We start from the raw sequence: 22,771 nt of genomic DNA on the forward strand, positions 1-22,771 counted from the left end.
TAGCGACGTTTGTGGAGGCTAGTGGGGGGGCGTGTCCGACGAACGCACGTTGCGCGTGATGACGCAGTGGACGTTGATTGGGTGGCAAAAGTGCCGGCCTCCGTGCGGACTTGGTGCGCGCCTAGTGAGTAAGTGGATCCCTTGCCTGCGGCTAAGGTAGGCTATTGTCCGTGCGCCTTGCTCGTGGGACCCGAGTGGGGGTCTTACTGCGCCTGTCCACTCAGTCTCGGGTGTCTCCTAGCCTGGCCGCGGGGGGCACCGTTCTCTAGGTGTGCAAGGCTTAGGGTAGGGGCCGCCCTCGGATCCCGCTCCTCCTCCAGGGGGAGGCGGCGTCGGGCCTTCCAGGCCTACCGGTGTTTGAGACCTCACGGAGCGTGGTTGGCTGAGAGGTTTGGACGGAGTGGGTGGTTCCGCTAGACCGTCGCGTGTCCCCCGACCCCCAGTCCTACTGGCGCTGGCAACTGGACCCCAGGGCTGGGCCGCCCTAGCACACCCTTCAGAGCACCCAGCCATCAGGGCGCCCACCCATCGCCCCTGTAAGTAAATATTCCCAGTAGCGAGAGTGTGAATAAAGAGCGGAGCCGCGAGGCGAACTCCACAGACCAACAAGTTTTATTCGGGATAAAAGCCTGGGACGGCTGAAGGGGAAAAAACGGCACACCTCCCTTAGAACTGGCAGAAAAAGTGAAGTCCGGCGGGGCTGATGGGAGCGGGGAGAGATGGAGGCGGGGTGGGAGAGCCGGCTTATCATAAGTGGGGAACTTCAAGGTGTCCTCAGAGGCGGCAGCGCCAGCTGTGGCCTTGGGCTCGGGTTCTCCTTCGAGATTGGCATGAGGTCGGCAGAAAGCACAGTGCTATGTCTGTCAGAGGGGAGGAGAGTGCTTTTAAGGTATTTTACAGTCAGCCACGATTGGCCCTGATGGTAGGCCCTTTACCTTCGCACTCCAACGGCTGGGAGTTCCTCATGTTCCACGTTCCAAGCCAGCCTAGACAGGGAAGTCTGTGAGACTCTTAGTTCCAGTTAAACACACACACACACACACACACACACAAACACAAACATCACACATGCTGGAAGTGGAGCTCAGGCTCAAAAGTGGTAGAGTGCCAACTTTGAGTGGAAAAGTTAAGAGACAGAGACCTGAGTTCACACCCCAGTATGACTACCCCCCCAACCACCAAAAAAGGGAGTCCAGAAGTGGATATTTTTGGGGGGAGGGTCGGTTGTGGGACTTGAAGTCTGGGCCTGGGCACTGTCTCTCAGCAATTCAGCTCAAGGCTAGGGCTCTACCACTTGAGCCACAGCGCCACTTCCAGTTTTCTGGTGGTGAATTGGAGATCAGAGTCTCATGGACTTTTCCTGCCTGGGATGGCTTTGAACCGAAATCCTCAGATCTCAGTCTCCTGAGTAGCTAGGATTACAGGCGTGAGCCACCGGCACCAGGCTTAGAAGTAGATTTTTTAAACTTTAAATTTGTTACTCATCTTAATTTCTTTTACCTAGTGAACAGAAACCAACATGTCAGAGTGGGAGTCTTACTACAAAACTGAGGGTGAGGAAGAAGAGGAAGAGGAGGAGCTCTCTGATGCAATTGGTAGGTGACTTTAACCTGTAGTACTGTCCTATGTGCACAGGAAAACTCAAATCTTGTCTATGATTGAGTTTTGCAGAGTTGATCTAGGCTCATTTATTCAGATCCTACTATATATAGTCTTTGGGATATTTCCTTTCTTTTTTCTTTCTTTCTTTTTTTTTTTTTTTGGCCAGTCCTGGGGCCTGAACTCTGGGACTGGGTGCTGTCCCTCAGCTCTTCAGCTCAAGGCTAGCACCCTACCACTTGAGCCAAAGTGCCACTTCCGGCTTTTTCTGCTTATGTGGTGCTAAGAAATGGAACCCAGGACCTCATGCATGCAAGGCAAACGCTCTACCACTGAGCTACCTTCCCAGCCTCTTTGGGATATTTCTAGCCTTGTTTTTACTGATTGCACCATTTGTGTGTGTGTGTGTGTTTTTCTCAAAAATCGGTATTTTTCAGCTCTAATAAATGATCTTGTCCATGGTTATCTTTTATCATCATCAATGACTCAGGTAAGATCCTTCCTTACCCAAGAAAGTAGTTTTACTCATTCCTCTTCCTCTGTGTAAAAATTACTGCAATAATTGAAGAGTAAATAGTAGAACACACTTACAGGGTAGAAATTTCAAGATAGCCTTCAGATTTGGGAGTCTGTTCAGCAACATGGTAACACATAGAACGAAGGAAATGAAGGGGCCATGTAATCTATAATCTACATATTAATTTAACTCTTGGGTAGAAAAATTTAAAACTGTGTGTGTGTGTTTGTGAGGTTGTGGTGGTTGTTGGTACTAGGGTTTGAACTCAGGGGTTTGCACTTGCTAAGCAGATGCTCTACCACTTCAACCACCCTTCCAGTCTTTTTTGTTTTGTTGTCAGTTGCGGTGCCTGAACTCTGGGCCTGGGCGCTGTCCCTCAGCTCTTCAGCTCAAGGCTAGCACTCTACCACTTAAGCCACTGTGTCATTCTGGCCTTTTCTGCTTAATATGGTACTGAGGAATCGAACCCAGGGCCTCATGCATGCAAGGCAAGCGCTCTACCACTGAGCCACCTTTCCAGCTCCTCCTCCAGTCTTTTTTTTTTTTTTTTTAGGCTAGTGCTGTACCACTTGAGCCACAGTGCCACTTCTGCCTTTTTATGATAATGTGGTGCTGAAGAATTGAACGCCGGTCCTCACGCATATGAGGCAAGCACTCTACCACTGAGCCACCTTCCTAGCCCCCTCCTCCAGTCTTTTATGTATCTTTCAGCCCATATTTTCTAGCTGTTATCTATGTTTTTGTTTGTGGGCATGAGCAATTGTATTTTTTAAATACTGTGCATATGTTGTAATCATATGCATGTGTCTTTTTCCCTCTTAATTTATTTGATTTCAAAGAATTACAGGCATACATAATTTTCTGTTTTGCCTTTCTTGTTGTATCTTTCTACTTAAATATCTATGTGTGATTTTTATAACGTAGTTTAAATATACTATAGCTTATTCATCCTATTTCCTATAGGAAATGGAAAAATAAGTAGGTGGATTGCAGTCAGGGCCAGACCCAAGCATAAACATGAGACTGTCTCAAAAATAACTAAAGCATAAAGAGCTTGGGGAATGTCTCAAATGTTATGGCACGTTACACCTGCCTAGCAAGTGTAAGACCTTGATTTCGAGCCCCAGCACACTCTACCAACTACCTCCAAGATTGAAAACTATAATAGTGAGATTCAGGCAGCAGACTTGTGAATTTGAGGCCAGTCTGACGAGCCAGGCTTGGTGTCTCTTGCCTGTAATCTTAGCTATTTAGAAAGTGGAGATTGGAGCCAGGTGCTGGTGGCTCAAGCCTATAATCCTAGGTACTCAGGAGGCTGAGATCTGAGGATTATGGTTCAAAGCCAGACGGGGCAGAAAAGTCCGTGAGACTATTATCTCCAATAAACCGCCAGAAAACCAGAAGCGGCGCTGTGGCTCAAGTGGTAGAGCGCTTGCCTTGAGCTGAAGAGCTGAGGGACAGTGCCCAGGCCCAGAGTTCAAGACCCATGATTGACAAGACAAAAAAACAAAAAAAGTGGAGACTGGAAGGATCCCGGTTTGAAACCAGCTTGGACAAAAAGTTAGCAATGTATCATCTCACCTAATAGCAGGGTATGGTGGCAAGGGCCTGTCAACACACCTATACGGGAAGCATAAATAGTATCACAGTCCTATCCGGCCTGGAAAAAACACTAGCTCCTATCTGAAAAATAGCTAAAACAAAAACGACTTGGGACATGGCTCAAGTGGTAGAGTACCTGCCTAGCAAGCATGAGGCCCTGTGTTCAAATCCCAATACTGCCTAACCCCCACCCAAAAGGAGGGATGTAGTTTAGCAGTAGAGTGCTTGTCTAGTGTATACAAAAGCCTGCATTCAATCCTACAAACATCAAAAGAAAAGAAAGATGGTAACTTGAGGATAGAGAGGAGAGGGGGAAAATGAGACAAAAGGAAGGAAGGAAGCAAGGGTGACATTGAGGAAGAAGCAGTGTGCTCATAAACCAGACTTAATGGAATTGTAACCTTTTTGTACAACTACTTAATAAAGAAAAATAGGAGCTAGAAGTGTAACTCAGTGGCAGAGCAACCTCTGTACCAGAACTCAGTGGGTTAGAGATGAGGTTTCCTTGGGAGAGTGACTGCTATGTGAGTCCCAGAGTTTACCACTGAGCCACCTTCCCAGGCCCTCCAGTCCCAGAGTTTAAAACCCAGTTCTACCTGCCCCCCCCAAAAAAAAGAAAAATTCAAAACTAATATTTAGAGTTGTATACTTGGATGAATCCAGGTATGAGTTTTGCTGGGAATTGAACTGATTTTCTTGCACCTACTAAGCACACTATCACTGAGTTGCCCTCAGCTAATTAAAACTATAATGACAAATAAGGAAGTGATTGTCAAAAGTCAGGATAGAAGTTACTTTTGGGGAGACATGGGCATTGTAGTTGAGAGAGAATATAGTAAAGATTTCCCGGATCGTTGGCAAGATTCAAGTTTCTGACACTGAGGGTGGTTTTAAGTGTATTCACCTCCTTTCCATTTCCCCATAGGAGAATATCAGTATTCAGGAAGAGACAGTTTGATTTTTTTGGTAGATGCCTCCAGGGCCATGTTTGAGTCTGACAGTGGAGACGAATTGACTCCTTTTGATATGAGCATCCAGGTAAGATGGTCTTTTTACTTAATTAAAATGAATGGAGGGGCTGGGTCCAGTGGCTCACATTATAATCCTACCTACTCTAGAAACTGAGATGTAAGGATTGAAGTTTGAAGCCACTGCAGGCAGCAAAGTCCCTGTGAGACTCTTACCTCCAATAAAACCACTTAACAAACTGGAAGTGGAGCTGTGGCTCGAGTGGTAGAATGCTAGTCTTAAGCAAAAGAGCTCAGGGACAGTGCACAGGCCCTGAGTTCAAGGCCTACAACCAACAAAAATAAAAATCAAATAAATGTAGGGAGAAGTGTCTGGAGCAAACGTGGAAAGGTGAGATGCTGTCTAGGGTCTGAACAGAACCACAGACATCTTGGTTGCTAACTTGAACCTGTAGCACCTACACCAGTCAGAGAAGTAGCCAGACCTCTTTCTCAACAACAAACCTCAGGCAAGGACTCAAACCTACCCTCTCCCCATCCCCTCCCCCCCCCCTCTTGAAGTGCTGGTGATGATGAAACCAAGGGTCTTATACCTGGTAGGCAAATGATCTGTCATTGAGTTGCATTCCCAAGCCTCTGCTCTGAGCTTCCTCTTTGGTGGGAATCATTGTTTAATTTATTTGGTGCTGGTCCTCGGCTTGAGCTCAGGGTCTGAGCACTGTCCCTGAGCTTTTATGCACAAAGCTAATGCTCTACCACTTGAGCCACAGCTCCATTTCCAGCTTTTTGATAGTTAACTAAGGATAAGACTTTCCTGCTAGGGAGTGTGGCTCAGTGGTAGAGTGCTTGCCTAGCATGCATGAAGGCCTGGGTTCAATTCCTCAGTACCACGTAAACAGAAAAGGCTGGAAGTAATGCTGTGGCTCAAGTGGTAGAGTGCTAGCCTTGAGCAAAAGAAGCTCAGGGACAGTGCCCAGGCCCTAAGTTCAAGCCCCAGGACTGGCAAAAAAAAAAAAAAAAGACTTTCCTGTTCAGTCTAGCTTTGCACCTCAATCCTCAGAACTCAGCTTCCCGAGTAGCTAGGATTCCAGGTGTAAGCCACAAGCATATGGCTAGAATCATTGTTTAAAAGAAAGTAGAGTTGGGATGGTGGTGCACTCCTGTAATCCCAGCACTCAGTCCTCCTGCCTCAGCCTCCCATGCACTGGGATTACAGGTTTGCTCTCCCACATCTGGCTCGAATCATGTTTTTGATTTCTTACCTTCTGTTAAATACAGATTGTCCTTTGTGTTGTATTACAGATAAATATCTATTTGTAGATAGATACTTGTATATAAATAGCTATACAGATATATATTTACATATAATTTATAATATATGTAATTTATAATTTGTAACATATAAAGTATAATTTATAGATATAGGTATATATCTATACTTACTAGCTAATAGATATCTCTGCCCATCACACTAGATTCAGGAGTTTCCTGAATAATAGAGGTTATGTCCTAGCCTAGTGCCATGTATAAATTCAGCTGCTTTATATTGAGCACATACTAGACACCTATGGAACTATAGTACTATGTAAATACTCCTTTACTTTTTATTTTTGCAGTGTATTGTGAGTGTGTACACCAATAAGATCATAAGCAGTAATCGTGATCTCTTGGCAGTGGTGTTCTATGGCACAGAAAAAGACAAAAATTCAGTGAATTTCAAAAATATTTATGTCTTACAAGAGTTGGATAATCCAGGTCAGTAATGTTCTAAAAATCAGTGTTTTTGCTTATCCAAGAATGTCACTACCCCAAACAAAGAGGACTGTGGATGAGGAATCTGCCTTCCTGTTGTTTAGGCGCGTGCTTTCCTGCATGTGTAAATATTCATTGACTTAACAGAAAGGCCCCTCTGTTAGCCTGTGGCGAAGATGGAACTGATGTTCTTCTGGTCTCTCTGCCCATTTGACTCCTGCCTCTGACCAGGTGCTAAACGAGTGCTAGAGCTTGACCGCTTTAAGGGACAGCAGGGAAAAACCCATTTTCAAGAGCTCATTGGCCATGGATCTGACTACTCATTGAGTGAAGTGCTGTGGGTCTGTGCCAACCTCTTTAGTGACGTCCAGGTCAAGATGAGCCATAAGAGGATCATGCTGTTCACCAATGAAGATGACCCCCATGGGAATGACAGTGCCAAAGCTAGCCGGGCCAGGACCAAAGCCAGTGACCTCCGTGACACAGGTGAGCATTTTCCTTGCTCTTTTTAATCGGCTCTTAATTTGATGTCTTGCTTTGTTACTGGTGTCAAGTTTTTCTTTTCTTTTCTTTTTGTTGGGGGTGGGGGGCCCTCCGGTTGTGGGCCTGAACTCTGGGCCTGGGCGCTGTCCCTTAGCTCTTCAGCTCAAGGCTAGCGCTCTACCACTTGAGATACAGTGCCACTTCCAGCTTTTTTTTTCTTCTGCTTATGTGGTGCTGAGGAATCGAACCCAGGGCCTCATGCATGCAAGGCAAGCGCTCTACCACTGAGCTACCTTCCCAGCCCCTAAGTTTTGCTTTTCATTATCCAGAATCAAATGAAAGAATAAAGTGTGTTGGGCGCCCATGGCTCACACCTGTAAATCCTAGCTACTCAGGAGCCTGAGAACTGAGGATCATGGTTAAAAGCCAGTCTGGGCAGGAAAGTCTATGAGATTCTTATCTCCAATTAATCATCAGAAAACCAGAAGTAGCTCTGTGGCTCAAAGTGGTAGAGTGCTAGCCTTGAGTGAAAAAGCTCAGGGACAGCACCCAGGCCCTGAGTTCAAGCCCATGAATGACCAAAAAAAATGTTAGGGAAGTAGAAGTGTGGTTCCGTTGGTAGAGCACCAGACTTGAGTGAAAAGCTAAGGGTCAGTACCCAGGTCTCAGTTTACACACACACACACACACGCACACGCACATATGCACGCGCGCGCATACGTTTACACCTATAATCCTGTATTCCAGAGGCTGAGATCTGAGGATCATGATTCAAATCCAGCATAGACAAGAAAGTCTTGAGTCTCTGAGCTCCAATTGATAAACAAAAAGCTTGAAGTACAGCTATGTAGCTCAAGTGGTAAAGGGCCAGAGCGTCAAGTGAGAAAGCTAAGGGACAGAGTCCAAGCCCAGTACTGGTAGACAAAACAAAACTAGAATAAAGTGAAGTGGGGGTGGGGATAACCTGTTTGACATTAACACTGAAAGTGGCTTTGTCATACTGTCTAGAGGCCTCTACCAGAGCAAACTGTGTGTGTGTGGTGTGTGTGTGTGTGTGTGTGTGTGTGCGTGCGTGCGTGCGTGCGTGTGCGCGCGCATATATGTATGTTTGGCTCAAATTAGGAGCCTTGTGTTTTCACTTGGCTTTTAAAAAGCTCAAGGCTGGCATTCTACCACTTAAGTCATACTTCATCCAGCATTTTTACTGGAGACACATGTCTCATGAATTGCCTGGGCTGTCTTTGAACTGTGATCTTTAGATCTCAGTCTCTTGAATAGCTAGGATTATAGATGTGAGCCACCTGCACCCCAGTACAAGCTTGTCTTGACTTCAGTGCTATCATGTATAATTACTTTAGTATGTTATCTATAGCTACTGTAACAGCTGACTTATATCACACAAGTAACACTACATACTTGGAGGTCATCTATTCATTCATTTATTTTAGTGTTTTCTTTTTTTATTGCTTCTAGGGTTTGAACTCAGGGCCTGGGCACTGTCTTTGAACCTTTTTGTGCTCAAAGCTAATGCTCTAACACTTGAGCCACAGTACCACTTAAACGTTTTTTTTGTTGTTGTTGTTTAGGTGGTACTGAGGAATTGAACCTGGAATTTCATGCATGTTAGGCAAGCACTCTACCAATAAAGCCACATTCCCAGCTGGCCCGCTCACTTTTTGCCTCTCCTTATACCAGGTATCTTTCTTGACTTGATGCATCTGAAGAAACCAGGAGGCTTTGACATATCCTTGTTCTACAGAGATATCATCAGTGTAGCAGAGGACGAGGATCTCGGGGTTCACTTTGAGGAGTCAAGCAAGCTGGATGATCTCTTGAGGAAAGTTCGTTCCAAGGATACCAAGAAGCGTGTGCTCTCAAGGTGTGTACTAAGCCTAGATCAGCTGCCCCTGAGTCCCATACCTAGCCCGAAATAGTGCATTGCTTTGCCTTTCCTGGGCTGTGCTCCTACTTCTCTGGCCTCCTCTAGAACACCTACTGTGTTTCCAGGCAGCCCAATCTATTTGTTTTGCTTTCTCTTGCAGGGGCTGGTGAGGTATTTCTCTAGAGGAACATGGCCTTCATGCCTTGTTCTAGTACATTGTTTACCGTCATTTTCTCTGTGGGGTAACAATACCAGCCTCGTACCAGCTTATTGTGAGGTATACATTAAAAAAAAATATAAACAAGCATGTTTAGAATGAAGGCTTAATAAGTTTTAGTTAATAATCATTGTTAAAATTGTATCATCTTGGGCTGGGTGCCAGGGGCTCAGGCCTGTAATTCAAACTGCTTAGCAAGCTGAGGATTGAGGTTCAAAGCCAGCCTAGGCAGAAAAGTCTATGAGACTCTTATTTAAAAAATTAACCACAGTTGTAGCTCTAGTGGTAGAACATCAGCCTTGAGCAAAAAAGTTAAGGGACAACACCCAAGCCCTGAGTTCAAGCCCCAGTACTAGCATACACACACATTGGCTTAATATGGTTTTTCACCAATGGGAACCAGAATGTTAGATTATCCTCCCCCCCCCCCCCCCAGGGTGGAGGAAGTGTCTTGTTCTAGTGCTGGCTGGCCTTGAACACACAATTCTGTTTTAACCTGAGTGCTGGGAAACGGGCAGACACTGCCAGGCTTGGCTGCATTCTATTTATATTCTAAGAGCTTCGTTAGCACAAATCAAAACTGAGTGCCATGAAAGGAGTCTGATGAGAAAATATATATAATTTTTCAGTCTGTACTTTTATATTCTTCTCCCCCAGGTTAAAGTTTAAGCTCAACAACGACATAGTGCTCACTGTGGGCATCTATAACTTGGTCCAGAAGGCTACTAAGCCCTTTCCAGTGAGGCTTTATAGGGAAACAAACGAACCACTGAAGACGAAATCCAGAGTATTCAATGTAAATACAGGCAGCTTGCTCCTGCCCAGTGACACCAAAAGGTCTCAGGTAGGTAGACATTGCTTGTGATGGAATGTTCTTCCATTCTAGCAAGCGGTCACAGGAGTAGACACACTGAGATCACTTCCAGGTGACACACATAGTGATTTCTCTTTGGAGCTGTGGCTTCTGGGTGAGTATGACTTCGAAGTGGAGAACGTTAAACAGGGCCAGCGTTTATAAGAGCTGTGGCATGCGCAGTCCTTGCTCGAGCAGTGGCAGATGGTGCTTGCTAGTTAGCCAGGACATGTTGAGATGCAAAGTGGGGAGAACTTCACTTTGCTAATAAGCCAGTTTTTTTCTGTGTTTTTTGAAATAATATATATCAGCTCTTTGACCTGAAGGACAGAAGATGCGACATTCCCCTTCCTCTTCCTCTCACTTCAGTTTCATCCAGAGAAGAATTTGAGTTGAAATTAAAATCAAATGAGCCATCATTTTAAATTATGTAACACGTGGAAGAGAATCAGTTTTTCACTTCACTGCAGGACCTTAAAAGGATGACTGAAATTAAATATTATTTTGGTTCAACCCCTGAGATTTATTTTTGGGAACACAGATTTCAACCAGAGAATTTTGCCCTACTTTTCTGGAAGACAAGCTCAGAAACGTCCTGTTCTATTTTGGAAGTAACTAGTTTTTCCGTATGTGTGCTGTTTATTTACATACAGAAGTTCTTTGGGCCACTGACTTTTCAGGGCCTGGGCTCTGTCCTTATTTTTTTCACTCAAGGCTGATGTTCTACCACTTGGGTCACAATTCTATTTCTGGGTTTTGGGTGGTTAATTAGAGATAAGATTCTTATAGACTTTCCTGTTGAGGCTGGCTTCCAACTCATTGGTCAGATCTCAGTCTCTTGAGTAGCTACGATTAAAGGTGTGGACCACCAACACCAGGCCACTGAATCTATATCTTGATCCTGAGAAAAGCTTGAGAGACTTAAACAAAAATTTGAAATTTTTATTATAAAGGTGATGTACTAAGGAGTATGGAGTACATTTCTACCTCTTCCCTTCTATCCCCACCCTTAATTGTATAGCTCACCTTGAATATAGTGTCTAGTAAGGTTTGAGGACCTAGGTTTGGCTCTTGGTAGTGCATTTGTTCACCCATTGTCCCTCCATTTCTGTGCCAGACTATTTTTTGTGTGTGCTTGAATTCAGGGCCTTGCACAGTCCCTGAGTTTTTTTTTTGCTCAAGGCTAGTGCTCTACCACTTCAGAGTCAGAGCTCCATTTCCAGCTTTTTTTTGGCAGTTAATTGGAGCTAAGAATCTCATAGACATTCCTGGCTAGGCTGGCTTCAAACCATGATCTCAGATCTTAACAACCTGCATAACTAGGATTACAGGCATGAGCCACTGGTGACCAGTGAGGGATTTTTTGGTTGTTGTTTGTAAGATCTGAATTTGGCTCTGCTACTAAATCTTGGTGCTAATCATTCTGGATTAAAATACTAACAAGTTTTAAAGTGAACACTTAAGAATATCTGTTCCTATCTGCCGTCTTTTGTGAATGACGGATGAAGCTGGGAGATTAGCAAAGGAACAGTTGTAGAACGTGGAATGAATTGCCCAGTCAGTGAGTTGCAGTTGACTCATCTATTAAAATTGAAAAAAAAAAAAATGGGCTGGGAAGGTGGCTCAGTGGTAGAGTGCTTGCCTTGCATGCATGAGGCCCTGGGTTTGGTTCTTCAGCACCACATAAGCAGAAAAAGCCGGAAGTGGCAGTGTGGGTCAAGTGATAGAGTGCTAAAAAAAGGAAAAACAAAATTTGTAGTGCTAGAATGAACCCAGGCTCTTGCGTATCACATGCCAGGTAGGCATCTAACACTGAGCTGCAGCCCTAGTTTTTTTTTTTTTTTTTTTTTTTTTTTAAGAAAGGGTTTCACTATATAGCTCCAGATAGGTTAAACTTGTTATATAGCCAGGCTGGCCTCTGATTTGTAACCCTTCTGCCTTAGCTTTGTGAGTGCTAGGATTACAGGCATATACTACCATTCCCCGCCCCCTCACCCCCTTTCTTATTTTTTTGAGACACAGTCTGACTGTGTAGCCCAGGCTGGCCATTCCTCCTGCATCTGGCATAGCCACCATACCCAGCTTTCCTGTCAGTTATTGTTGTTGTTGTTGTTTTAATATTTAACAGAAGATAAAGTAGATGGCAGGTATAAAAGTTCATGGCAGTCCCTCAAAATATATTCCCTCTTGGAGGAGAAGGAGGCCTTTGGTTTCTTGCTTCTTAAAGAGAGCTTGGTTTTAACTTGCTGTCATCTGGTCCCCTTTCCACGTAGCTTCAGCATAGTCGTCCTCATTGTTCCCCTCCTAGATCTACGGGAGTCGGCCCATCATACTAGAGAAAGAGGAAACAGAAGACCTGAAGCGCTTTGAGGACCCAGGTTTGGTTCTCATTGGCTTCAAGCCCTTGGCCGTGCTGAAGAAGCACCACTATCTGAGGCCCTCCCTGTTCGTGTACCCTGAGGAGTCCCTGGTCAATGGTAAGTGGCACAGAGCCAGGATCGATGGAAGATTCTTAACACAGGACACGAGCCATGGTTCCCATGGGTCCTGCCTAGACGCTGTATAGGAGATGCTCATGGGTACTTACCATGATTCATGCTCAACTTTTGGAAATGTGGGGTGAAACCAAGTTAGAGGTCTCTTCAGGACCCTTACTATGCTGATATAAAAACATGAAAATGAAAATCCAGGAGATGTGGACTTTTTAAAGACTTTTCCTAACTGGGTGCAGGTGGTGCACATCTGTAATCATAGCTACTCAGGTGGGTGAGATCTGAGGATTGCCAGCCCAGACAGGAAAGTCCATGAAACTCTTACCTCTAACCAGCAAAAAGCTGGAAGTGGAGGTGTCACTCAAGTGGTAGAGTGCCAGCTTTGAGCAAAAAGCTAAGGGACAGGCCAGGTGCTGGTAGCTCACACCTGTAATCCTAGCTACTCAGGAGGCTGAGATTGAGGATCATGGTTCAGAGCTAGCCTAGGGAAGAAAGTCTGTGAGACTCTTATCTCTAATTAAACACCAGAAAACCAGAAGTAGCCCTATGGTTCAAAATGGTAGAGTGCTAGCCTTGAGCTGAAGAGCTCAGGGATAGCGCCCAGGCCCAGAGTTCAAGCTCGACAACTGACAAAAAAAAAAAAAAAAAGGTAAGGGACAGTGTCCAGGCCCTGAGTTCAAGCCCTAGTACTGACAACAACAATAAAACCCCCAGCTTTTCCTGTGGAATTATTTGAGGCATCAGATAATAGAGTAGCTAGGATTACAGGCATGAGCCACCAGCACCCGGCTAGAGGTAGACTTCTTAAAATGCTGGGCACCGGTGGCTCATGCCTGTAATCCTAGCTACTCAGGAGGCTGAGATGTGAGGATTGGGGTTCAAAGCCAGCCCGGGCAGTAACGTCTGTGAGACTCTTATCTCTAATAAACCACCAGAAAACTGGAGGTGGTGCTGTGGCTCAAGAGGTAGAGCATTCTCCTTGAGCTAAAGAGCTCAGGGACAGCGCCCACGCCCAGAGTTCAAGACCCACTACCAAACAAAACAAACAAACAAACCAAGCTGGACATGGTGGTTCACACTGATAATATTAGCTATATGGTCTAAGGCTGGCCTGGGCAAAAATGTGAGACCCTATCTTAAAAATGGAGTAAAAAAGAGGAGGGAGCCTGGCTTGTGTGGTAGAATGTGAGACCCTGAGTTCAAACCTCAGTGCTGCCAAGAAAAAGAAAATGAAGAGAATCTGTAGGGTTATGTGATGGTCTAAGAAGGAGAGGAAAAGTCTTTGGAATGCTAACCCCTGAGACGTTTGTTTTTTAGGGAGCTCCACCCTGTTCAATGCTCTGTTCATCAAGTGTCTGGAGCGCCAGGTCATAGCAGTATGTAGGTACACAGCCCATAGGAACGTTCCCCCTTACTTTGTGGCACTGATACCACAAGAAGAGGAGCTGGATGACCAGAAAATTCAGGTGACTCCTCCAGGTATGTGGCTTTCTTTGGAGACAAGGTCTTGCTTTCTAGATCAGTTGGCCACAAACTCATGATCTCCCTGTTTCAGCCTCACAAGTGCTGGGATTAAGGGCATGGACTACCATGCCCAGCTTTGCCTTTGTTTTATGCTCATATGTCTGAAAGCTCTCTTGGTTTCAGACCCATCTCTGTTACATGTTAGCTGACCAGCTTGGGCAACTAGCCATTCTGCTATTCCACAGAGGTGGGAATTCTGGAACACCTTCCCCTCCACGTGATTTTGCATTGGAAATAAGTTAATAATGTGCTGCTTGTGCCCAGTCTCTAGGCATGCTATTAAAAATTAACATTATAAAGCTACCTTTTAGGCCAGGCCACTGGGGGCTCACACCGGTAATCCTAGCTACTCAGGAGGCTGAGATCTGAGGATTGTGTTTTAAGGCCAGTCTGGGCAAGAAAGTCTGTGAGACTGACTCTTAATTCTAACCATCAAAATGCCAGAAGTGGAGCTGTGGCTCAAAGTGGTAGAGCATGAGCCTTGAGCAGAAAAGCTCAGGGACAGTGGGTAGGTCCTGAGTTCAAGGGCCAACACTAAACAAACAAAAGCTATCCTTTAGAGGTTTATTGGGCTGGGAAGGTAGCTCAGTGGTAGAGCATGCATGCCTTGCATGCATGAAGCCATGGGTTCAATTCCTCAGCACCACACAAGCAGAAAAAGCTGAAAGTGGTACTGTGGCTCAAGTGGTAGAGCGCTAGCCTTGGGCTTAAATGCTGGGCCTGGGCGCTGTCCCTCAGCTCAAAGCGAGCACTCTCCCACTTTGAGCCACAGCGCCACTCCTGCTTTTCCGGTGGTTAATTGGAGATAAGAGTCTCTCAGACTTTCCTGTCCAGGCTGGCTTCAAACTGCAATCCTCAGATCTCAGCCTCCTGAGTAGCTAGGATTACAGGTGTGAGCCACTGGCACCCAGCTTATAAAGGTTTATTTTTAACTCTAATCATCAGTACTCACAACAACTCAGTCATTAACCACTCCCCAGCTGAGCCTCGCCTGTCACACGCTTCTCTACTGCTGGGGCTGAGACCATCCATAATCAGCTGGTTCTCAGGCTAGGTGAGGTGCTCTAGGAAGGCTAGAGGACAGAGGAGAGGTAAGGGCTTGGTCCCTCCTCCTCCTTCAGCCTCTTCAGCACTGCCAGCAAGGCTTTGTACTTGGGGGCAGTCATTGAGTCAGTTTTTCATGCCTAAAACCAGCTAATAACTAGCCTTCGATCTACCTGGTAGTTCTTGCATCTTTCCATTTTAATATGTGCTGGAGAGCGAGGGAAAGAGGAGAGTTCAAAGGAGAAGAAGAGGGCAGTGGAGCCAAGACTTCATGCAGCAGGGAGGAGGCACGTCCAGTTGCTTCTAGATGCACTCAAACAAGGTAGAGCCTGGATTCAGTGTTGCTGCCATGCAGGGCCCAGGCTGGATGGGACCAATAAATACAGTTCCAGCCCTCCCCTCAGTCCTGAAGGCGTCTGCTAAGCCGATGCTATCAGGTGTCAGCTAGTGAAGGAGAACAGAGGTATGCAGGCCCCTGACCCAGCCCAGCACCACAAGACATGGAAGGGTGCATTTGGAGCTGAGAGGCAGACTACTATGATACTTGAAATCAAATCTCAGAAAATGCTTCTCCTGGTCACCAGTGGCTCATGCCTGTTCCTATCTACTCAGGAGGCTGAGATCTGAGGATCGTGGTTCAAAGCCAGCCCAAGCAGAAAAGTCCATGATACTCTTAGCTCCAATTAACCACCAGAAAACCAGAAGTGGCGCTGTGGCTCAAGTGGTAGAGCACTTGCCTCGAGCTGAAGAGCTGAGGGACAGCGCCCAGGCCCAGAGTTCAAGCCCCACGACTGACAAAAAAGAAAAAGAAAAAATGTTTCTCCCTTCTTCAGGCTTCCAGCTTGTCTTCCTGCCCTATGCCGACGATAAACGCAAGGTACCCCTCACTGACAAGGTCATAGCCAACTCGGAGCAAATAGACAAGATGAAAGCAATTGTTCAGAGGCTCCGCTTCAAATACAGGTGAGCACTGCTCACTCTCGGGCTTTTATCTGGAGCTGTCTTCCACGCTGAGTCCCATCAGAGGTGCAGGCCCAGAAGGATGTGTGATAGAAGCTGGGTATGAGGACGTGAACCTGTAGTCCCAGTTTTCAGGAGGCAGAGGCAGGAGGACTGGGAAACTGAGACCAGGCTTGGGTGACATAGTGAGTTACAGTCTTAAAGAAACTGAGTTGTGATAAGATTGCCAACTGTTTTTTCTCAGCTGACCTTTGGCATTTCAGCAGGATGTATTTAATGTTGTCATTTAATTGTTAACGTCCCTACATTTTCATTTTATTGTTTTATCACAGAAGTGACAGCTTTGAGAACCCGGTGCTACAGCAGCACTTCCGGAACCTGGAGGCTCTGGCTTTGGACATGATGGAGCCCGAGGCAGCAGTGGACCTGACGAGTAAGAAGCTTGAGCCAAGTCTCGACAGTTTCTCTTAGTTTTCCTGTTTGATGAAACAGAATGGGGGATGAAACCGAGGTCTTTATACATCAGAGCAAGAGCTCTACTACTGTTGGTCATGAGGCTTTAACTCCTGACAGGGCGCTGTCTCTGAGCACTTTTGCTCAAGGCAAGCACTCTGCCACATTAAACCATAGTACCACTTCCAGTTTTCTGGTGGTTAATTAGAGATAAAAGTCTCACAGACTTTCCTGCCTGGCCTGTCTTTGAACCATGATTCTCAGATCTTAACCTCCTGAGTAGCTAGGATTATAGGTGTGAGCCACCGATGCCCAGCTTGAGAATTGTTTTTTTTTGCTAGTACTCCAGCTCAGGAACTTGTGCTTGCTCAGCAAGCTTGCTCAGCTGGCGGCTTATTTGGCTCCAGTCCAGATTTTTGCTGGTTATTCTGGAAATGGAGTCTTGAAGATTTTTCTGCCTTGGGCTGGCTTCAAATCATGATACTTCAAATCTCAGCCTCCTGGGTTCCTAAGATTATAGGCTTCAGCTACCAAGAAGTTCATTCTTCCTCATAAAGAAGGCTGCTGCTAGGATTGGTGGCTCACACCTGAAATCCTAGCAATTCAAGAGGCTAAGATCTGAAGACAGAAGATTGAAGTTGGCCAGAGCAGACAAATTGGACAGACTCTTATTTCCAATTAACCAGCAAAAAAAAAGCTGAACTGGAGATGTGGCTCTAGTGGTAAAGCACCAGCCATGAACAAAGAAAATAAGTGAACTCAAAGTCCTGAGTTCAAGCCTAGGTACTGGCAGATAAAAAGGCTACCTTTTTGATTTCACTCTGACCAGTTGATGCATTTCCTAGCCCTCTCTAAAAGCTTAACCTCATTGACTGTCAGATGATCTCTGCTTCAAAGATTTTTCTAGACTGCCTGGGAGTTGACTTGTCTAATTCTGCAGTGAGGAGGACAGAGGGCCAGGTTCCTGGAACCTGCCTCTGAACTAGGCTGCCCTGTGCTTACACATCTGTGAAATTCAATTCTATATAATACTGAGTATCTACAGTATGCCAGGCGCTGTTGGTCGTCCTGTGCATCAACTCATTTAAATCCTTAGTCTGTGAACTAGGGGCCATCATTGTCCTAATTCTACAGAGAAGAGAATGATTTATTCAAGGTACATGTATTAAACAGTAAGTAGTGGATCAAGGATTAGAATCTAGCATCTCTTGCCTAAAGCCCTTGCCTAAACCACTGTGCTTACCGCCTCTTCAATGCACTATGTGCTCTCCCTGATGCTCTCCCTGAGAAAAGTCCCCTCATCATCTACGGTGGGAAGCTTTTGGCCATCTCTGGCCTTGCTGTAGTTTTTGTATCGTGGGGCTTGAACTCTGGGCCTGGGTGCTGTCCCTGTGCTCTTCAGCTCAAGTCTGGCAGTCTGCCACTTGAGCCACAGCACCACTTCGTTTTCTGGTGGCTTATTGGAGTCTCAGGGACTTTCCTGCCCAGGCTGGCTTTGAACCGTGATCCTCAGATCTCAGCCTCCTTAGTAGCTAGGATTATAGCTATTCTTCATAAGGATTATAGGCATGAGCCACAAGTGCCTGGCTGCTATAGTCTTCTTGATTGTGAGTTTTTTACACAGGGAGTTCACTGACAGAAGTAAATATCCACTGGGAAGCAATTGGATTTAATGGAGAGTCTCACAAAGGTTAAAACAATCAGAATCATTCGTTTGGCAGGCTTCACTTCCAAGTTATACTATGCGAGACAGTAGATGTATTGTAGGTATTATAGAGGATAGTAGGTACTCTGATGCCAAGTCTGGCAGAAGAGAATGCTTGAGTTAAGCAGCCCCTTGCTTTAAGACATTAAGTTAATTGTAAAGTGCTGACTCCAGATTTTTGGAATCCATACCCACAGATTCATCCAAGCTCACATAAAAAAAACTTGGAAAACCGGGCGCTGGTGGCTCACTCCTGTAATCCTAACTACTACTAAGGAGGCTGATATCTAAGTTTCATGGTTCAAAGCTAGCCTGGGCAGGAAATTCTGTGAGATTCTTACCTCCAATAAACCACTCAAAAAACTGGAAGTGGCGCTGTGGCTCAAACAGTAGAGCATTTGCCTTGAGCTGAAGAGCGCAGGGACAGCGCCCAGGGCCAGAGTTTAAGCCCTATGATCGACCCCCCCCCCCCCAAAAAAAAAGAAAAACAGTGCATCTGCATTGAATATGGTAGCCTTTGGGGGTGAGGATCTGTATTCCCTAAAAGATACAGTGTTAAATCTATTTCCACATCATCACCATTGTATATTGGGTAGAAGTAATAATCTAGAAGTGATTTAAAGTATGAGAGAGGTTAAATGCAAATGCCTTGCCAGTTTAAAGAAGGGGCTTGAACAGTGGAGGATTTGCTGGGAAGCAACTCTCACACCCAGGGACGGCTGTACGTGGGAGGCGCTGAAAGGACTTTATTGAATGATTTCTGGTCATCAGGTCAGCTGCCTTCTCGCAGGCCCTTCTGACCTCACTTCCAGCTCCTGCTTCTCATGGAGCTGGCTGTGGACCACCCCAGCCTTGTTTGCCACTTACCTGGCCACTCTTCTGTGTTTGGATTTTCTAGTGCCCAAGGTTGAAGCAATGAATCGAAGACTGGGCTCCCTGGTAGATGAGTTTAAAGAACTTGTCTATCCACCAGACTACAATCCAGAGGAAAAAGTGAACAAGCGGAAACGAGGTGAGGAACTGGGTGTGGAGTACACTGGGTTCCCGTACAAAGTGGCTTAAGTTTCTAATTGTCAGGGTCTGGGGATCAAAGCCAGCGTTAGGCATACCGAGTGAGACTGCATCTCAGCCAATGGCCGAGTGTGGTATGCGTCTGTCATCTCAGCAGAAGGTAAGCATAATGGCTGGGCGCAGTGATGTGTGTGTGTGTTTGTTATTCCTAGTAACAGAGCGTGCAGGCAGGAGGATCACAACCTAGGCTGACCCAAGCATAAAGTAAAACCCAACTTTGAAAATAACCAAGATGAAAAGGGGCTGTAGGAATAGCTCAAGTGGTAGAGTAGCTGCTGTGTACGTGCTAGGTCTTGCGTTCAATCCCCAGTTCAGGCCTGGGCAAAAAAGTGAGACCTTATCTCAAAAATAACCAGTACAGGACAGAAATGGGGGGCGTCGATCAGCAGTAGAGCGTATGCCTAGCAGGTAAGAGGCTCTCAAGTGCAAACCCCAGTACCAGGGCAAAACCAAAACAGAACAAGTGGTCATTTAAATCCGAAACAAGAGAAAATGTGCCAGATGCTAGTGGGGCATGCCTGTAATCCTAGTTATTCAGGAGACACATCTGAGGCTTGCAGCTTGAAGCCAGCAGGGGCAGGAAAGTCTGTAAGATTAATCGCAAAAAGCCAGAAGTGGAGCTGTGGCTTGAGTGGTAGAGCACTAACACTGAGCAAAAAAAACTCAGGGACAGTACCCAGGCCCTGAGTTCATGCCTCAGTACTGGGAGAAAAAAGAAAGAGAGATTGAGAGAATGTCTTTTCCTATGCTCTTAGCAATCCTGGACTTTTTTTTTTTCCTACAAAAAAATGGTACATAAAATTAAAGCTGCTTTGTGAAGACATGTCTTCCCCACGGCCCTACGCATTGCAGTTATACAGAATATTGTCAACCAGGACTCTGCCAGCATATGGCATTGATAGTATTTCCAGTCATTCCTTCCTGCTCTTTTCTCAGATGATGACGCTTCTAGCAGCAAAAAGTTCAAGGTGGAGTTATCTGCAGAGGAGCTGAAGGAGCACATCAACAAGGGCACGCTGCATAAACTCAATGTGGCCACACTGAAGGAGGCGTGCAGGATGTACGGGCTGAAGTGTGAGCTGAAGAAACAGAAGCTGCTGGATGCCCTCACCAAGCACTTCCAGGACTGACCGCACAGCCAGCCGCCTTCCACCACAGACTGATGTCTTGTTTTTTTATACTGGTCCTGGGGCTTAAACTCAGACTTGGGAGCTGTCTTTGAGCTTCCCTTTTTTTTTTTTTGTCAGTCACAGGGCTTGAACTTTGGGCCTGAGCGCTGTCCCTGGGCTCTTCAGCTCCAGGCTAGCGCTCTACCACTTGAGCTACAAGCCACTTCCAGTTTTCTAGTGGTTTATTGGAGATAAAGAGGTTCACAGACTTTCCTGCCCGGGCTGGCTTTGAACTGTGATCCTCAGGGCGTGAGCCACCGGGCCAGCTCTCTAAGCTTCTTTTGCTCAAGACTGAGTCATACCTTCAATTCTAGTTTGTTTTGTTTTGTCTTTTTTTTTTTTTAAGTAGTAATTAGAAATAAGTCACACAGACTTTCCTGCCTGGATGACTTTGAACCATGATCCTCAGATCTCAGCCTCCTGAGGAGGTGGCCTGAGCCACTGGTACCAAGTTTCCTGTTTTCTTTTTTCTCACGAAGTTAGTAAGTGTTTCTCCTGAGCTGCAAAGAGCTGCCTGACAGAAACCTAGGGGACATTTGAGACCCGCTGCTGTGGAGGCAGTGCAGCCCTGCTTTGCCGTGCCTTACTGTGCTGTGTGAATAAACAAACCTAATTTTGTACTGTATACTGTTTTGCATCACTTAACATAGTTTTCTCTCCCACTGGGAACTCATCATAACAATGAAATACAACATTGTTTGAACTGTGATCCTCAGATCTGTCTCCTGAGTAGCTAGGATTACAGGCATGAGCCACCAGAGACAGTCTAGATAGCCTTCAACTCATAGATCCTCCTGTCCACTTGACAGACATGTACCTCTATGTGTTCTTTTCTGATTCTTTCCTTGTTAGGACAAGAAGGAAGACAATCCACTGGGCATGGTGGCTCATGCCTGCAACCCTAGGTACTTGGAAGGTGGAGATCAGAAGTCTTGAGGTTCAAGCCCAGCCTAAGCAGAAGTTCATGAGACTTCATCTCAATAAAAGAAGCTGGGTGTGGTATATCTCTACCACAGTGGTTGCTGTGAGGAGGTGTAAAATTAGGAGGAATGTGTTCAAGAAAAAATTGAGCCTCTAAAAGAAATAGTTAAGGTAAAAAAGGGCCACAGGTATGGCTCAGTAATAAGAGGCCCCAAGTTCAAACTCTACTGTAGAAATAGTTAAAAAGGAAGATAATTCTTCCACTTAGAAGAACTAGTGCTCATTTGCCTTTTGGAGAAATTAGACCACCTACCCTTGTTAAATGAAGTAATGTTAGAATCTCTGGGTTCCAGATCAATCTATAAAGGGATTAATTGTGGTAGTCACAGCCATTTATGTGTATGTAAGAGTAAGAAAGTACCATCATTAGCCTGGCGCTGGTGGCTCATGCCTGTAATCCTAGCTACTCAGGAGGATGAGATCTGAGGATCGCAGTTCAATGTCAGCCCAAGCAGGAAAGTCCATGAGATTCTTAGCTCCAGTTAACCACCAGAAAACCAGAAGTGGCGCTGTGCCTCAAGTGGTCGCCTTGAGCTGAAGAGCTCAGGGACAGCACCCAGGCCCAGAGTTCAAGCCCTACTACTGGCAAAAGAAAAAAAAAAATCCCATCACTGAGTCCCTGGTAATGCCGGAGTGTCCTGGACTATGAGAAGGGGCCCTCTGGCACATTCCCGGTTGACTTTTTGTTTGGTTTTTGGGCCAGTCATGGGGTTTGAACTCAGGGCCTGGCACTGTCCATCTCTTGCTGAAAGCTAGTTAGTGGTCTACCACTTTGAGCCAGAGCTCCACTTCTGGTTTTCTGGTGGTTAATCGGAGGTAAGGTTCTCATGGACTTCACTGCCTGGTCTTGCTTTGAACTGCGGTTCTCTTAGCCAGGAATTTCAGCCTCCTGAGTAGCTAGGATTACAGGTGTGAGTGCCACCAGTGCCTCGCTCAGTCTGGCTTTTGCTTTGTGGCTCCTGAATGACTTCATCCAACTTTCAGTATCCTTTCTCCTGTTCGATTTACAACATGGGAAGTATGAAACCATTTCAAAGGAAAGACAACACGAGTGTCAAACAGGCATAGGAATATTAGAATAGCCACTGTGATTTGCGAGAAATACTGTGTTTCTCTGCAACTAATGTTTGCTTTCTTAGCAATAAATAAAAAGCAACAAACTACATACACAACTCAGAACCGCAATGACGCTTCAGTCCGCCAGGTGGGGCTGTCGCAAAATCTCGCTAGAAACTTGGGCCTGCGCATGCGCGTCATGGACTCAGCTGCAGGTAAGCTGCCAGAAGGGTTGCTCCCAGGTGATGCAGCAGGGCCTGGCTGCCATGACAGCAGGACACCACAGCAACCTTAACCAAACTCCAGGGACATGTGGAATAGCACGTATCACTATGTGCCCTTCTCTCATGTCTTTTGTACTAAAAGCTAAGAAGAGCAAGGTAGGACCTCGAGCTTTGGGAGACGTCATCCCCTTCCTGTCATCTGGAAATACTCTCTCCAAA

General features: G+C 45.8%; 1 protein-coding gene across 3 annotated transcripts; it reads left to right on the forward strand.

Annotated features, from left to right (window-relative positions):
• The first annotated feature begins 85 nt into the window (after positions 1-85).
• Xrcc6 (X-ray repair cross complementing 6) lies at positions 86-20,358 on the forward strand. Of its 3 annotated transcripts, none has more exons than XM_042698005.1 (13): positions 86-156; positions 1,505-1,595; positions 4,644-4,756; positions 6,303-6,441; positions 6,670-6,924; positions 8,617-8,800; positions 9,678-9,864; positions 12,182-12,350; positions 13,683-13,844; positions 15,767-15,896; positions 16,226-16,326; positions 18,950-19,063; positions 20,059-20,358. In XM_042698005.1, the coding sequence occupies exons 2-13, from the start codon at positions 1,520-1,522 to the stop codon at positions 20,250-20,252; spliced, it is 1,824 nt and encodes a 607-aa protein (XP_042553939.1). In that variant the 5' UTR covers positions 86-156; positions 1,505-1,519; the 3' UTR covers positions 20,253-20,358. The 3 variants fall into 3 exon arrangements, with proteins under 3 accessions (XP_042553939.1, XP_042553940.1, XP_042553938.1); XM_042698006.1 differs by having other exon boundaries at positions 112-128; XM_042698004.1 differs by lacking the exon at positions 86-156 and adding an exon at positions 302-536.
• The last annotated feature ends 2,413 nt before the right edge of the window (positions 20,359-22,771 follow it).

Source organism: Dipodomys spectabilis, unplaced genomic scaffold, assembly GCF_019054845.1.
Source record: "Dipodomys spectabilis isolate Male_0828 unplaced genomic scaffold, ASM1905484v1 ptg000230l, whole genome shotgun sequence".
Lineage (NCBI taxonomy): Eukaryota > Metazoa > Chordata > Mammalia > Rodentia > Heteromyidae > Dipodomys > Dipodomys spectabilis.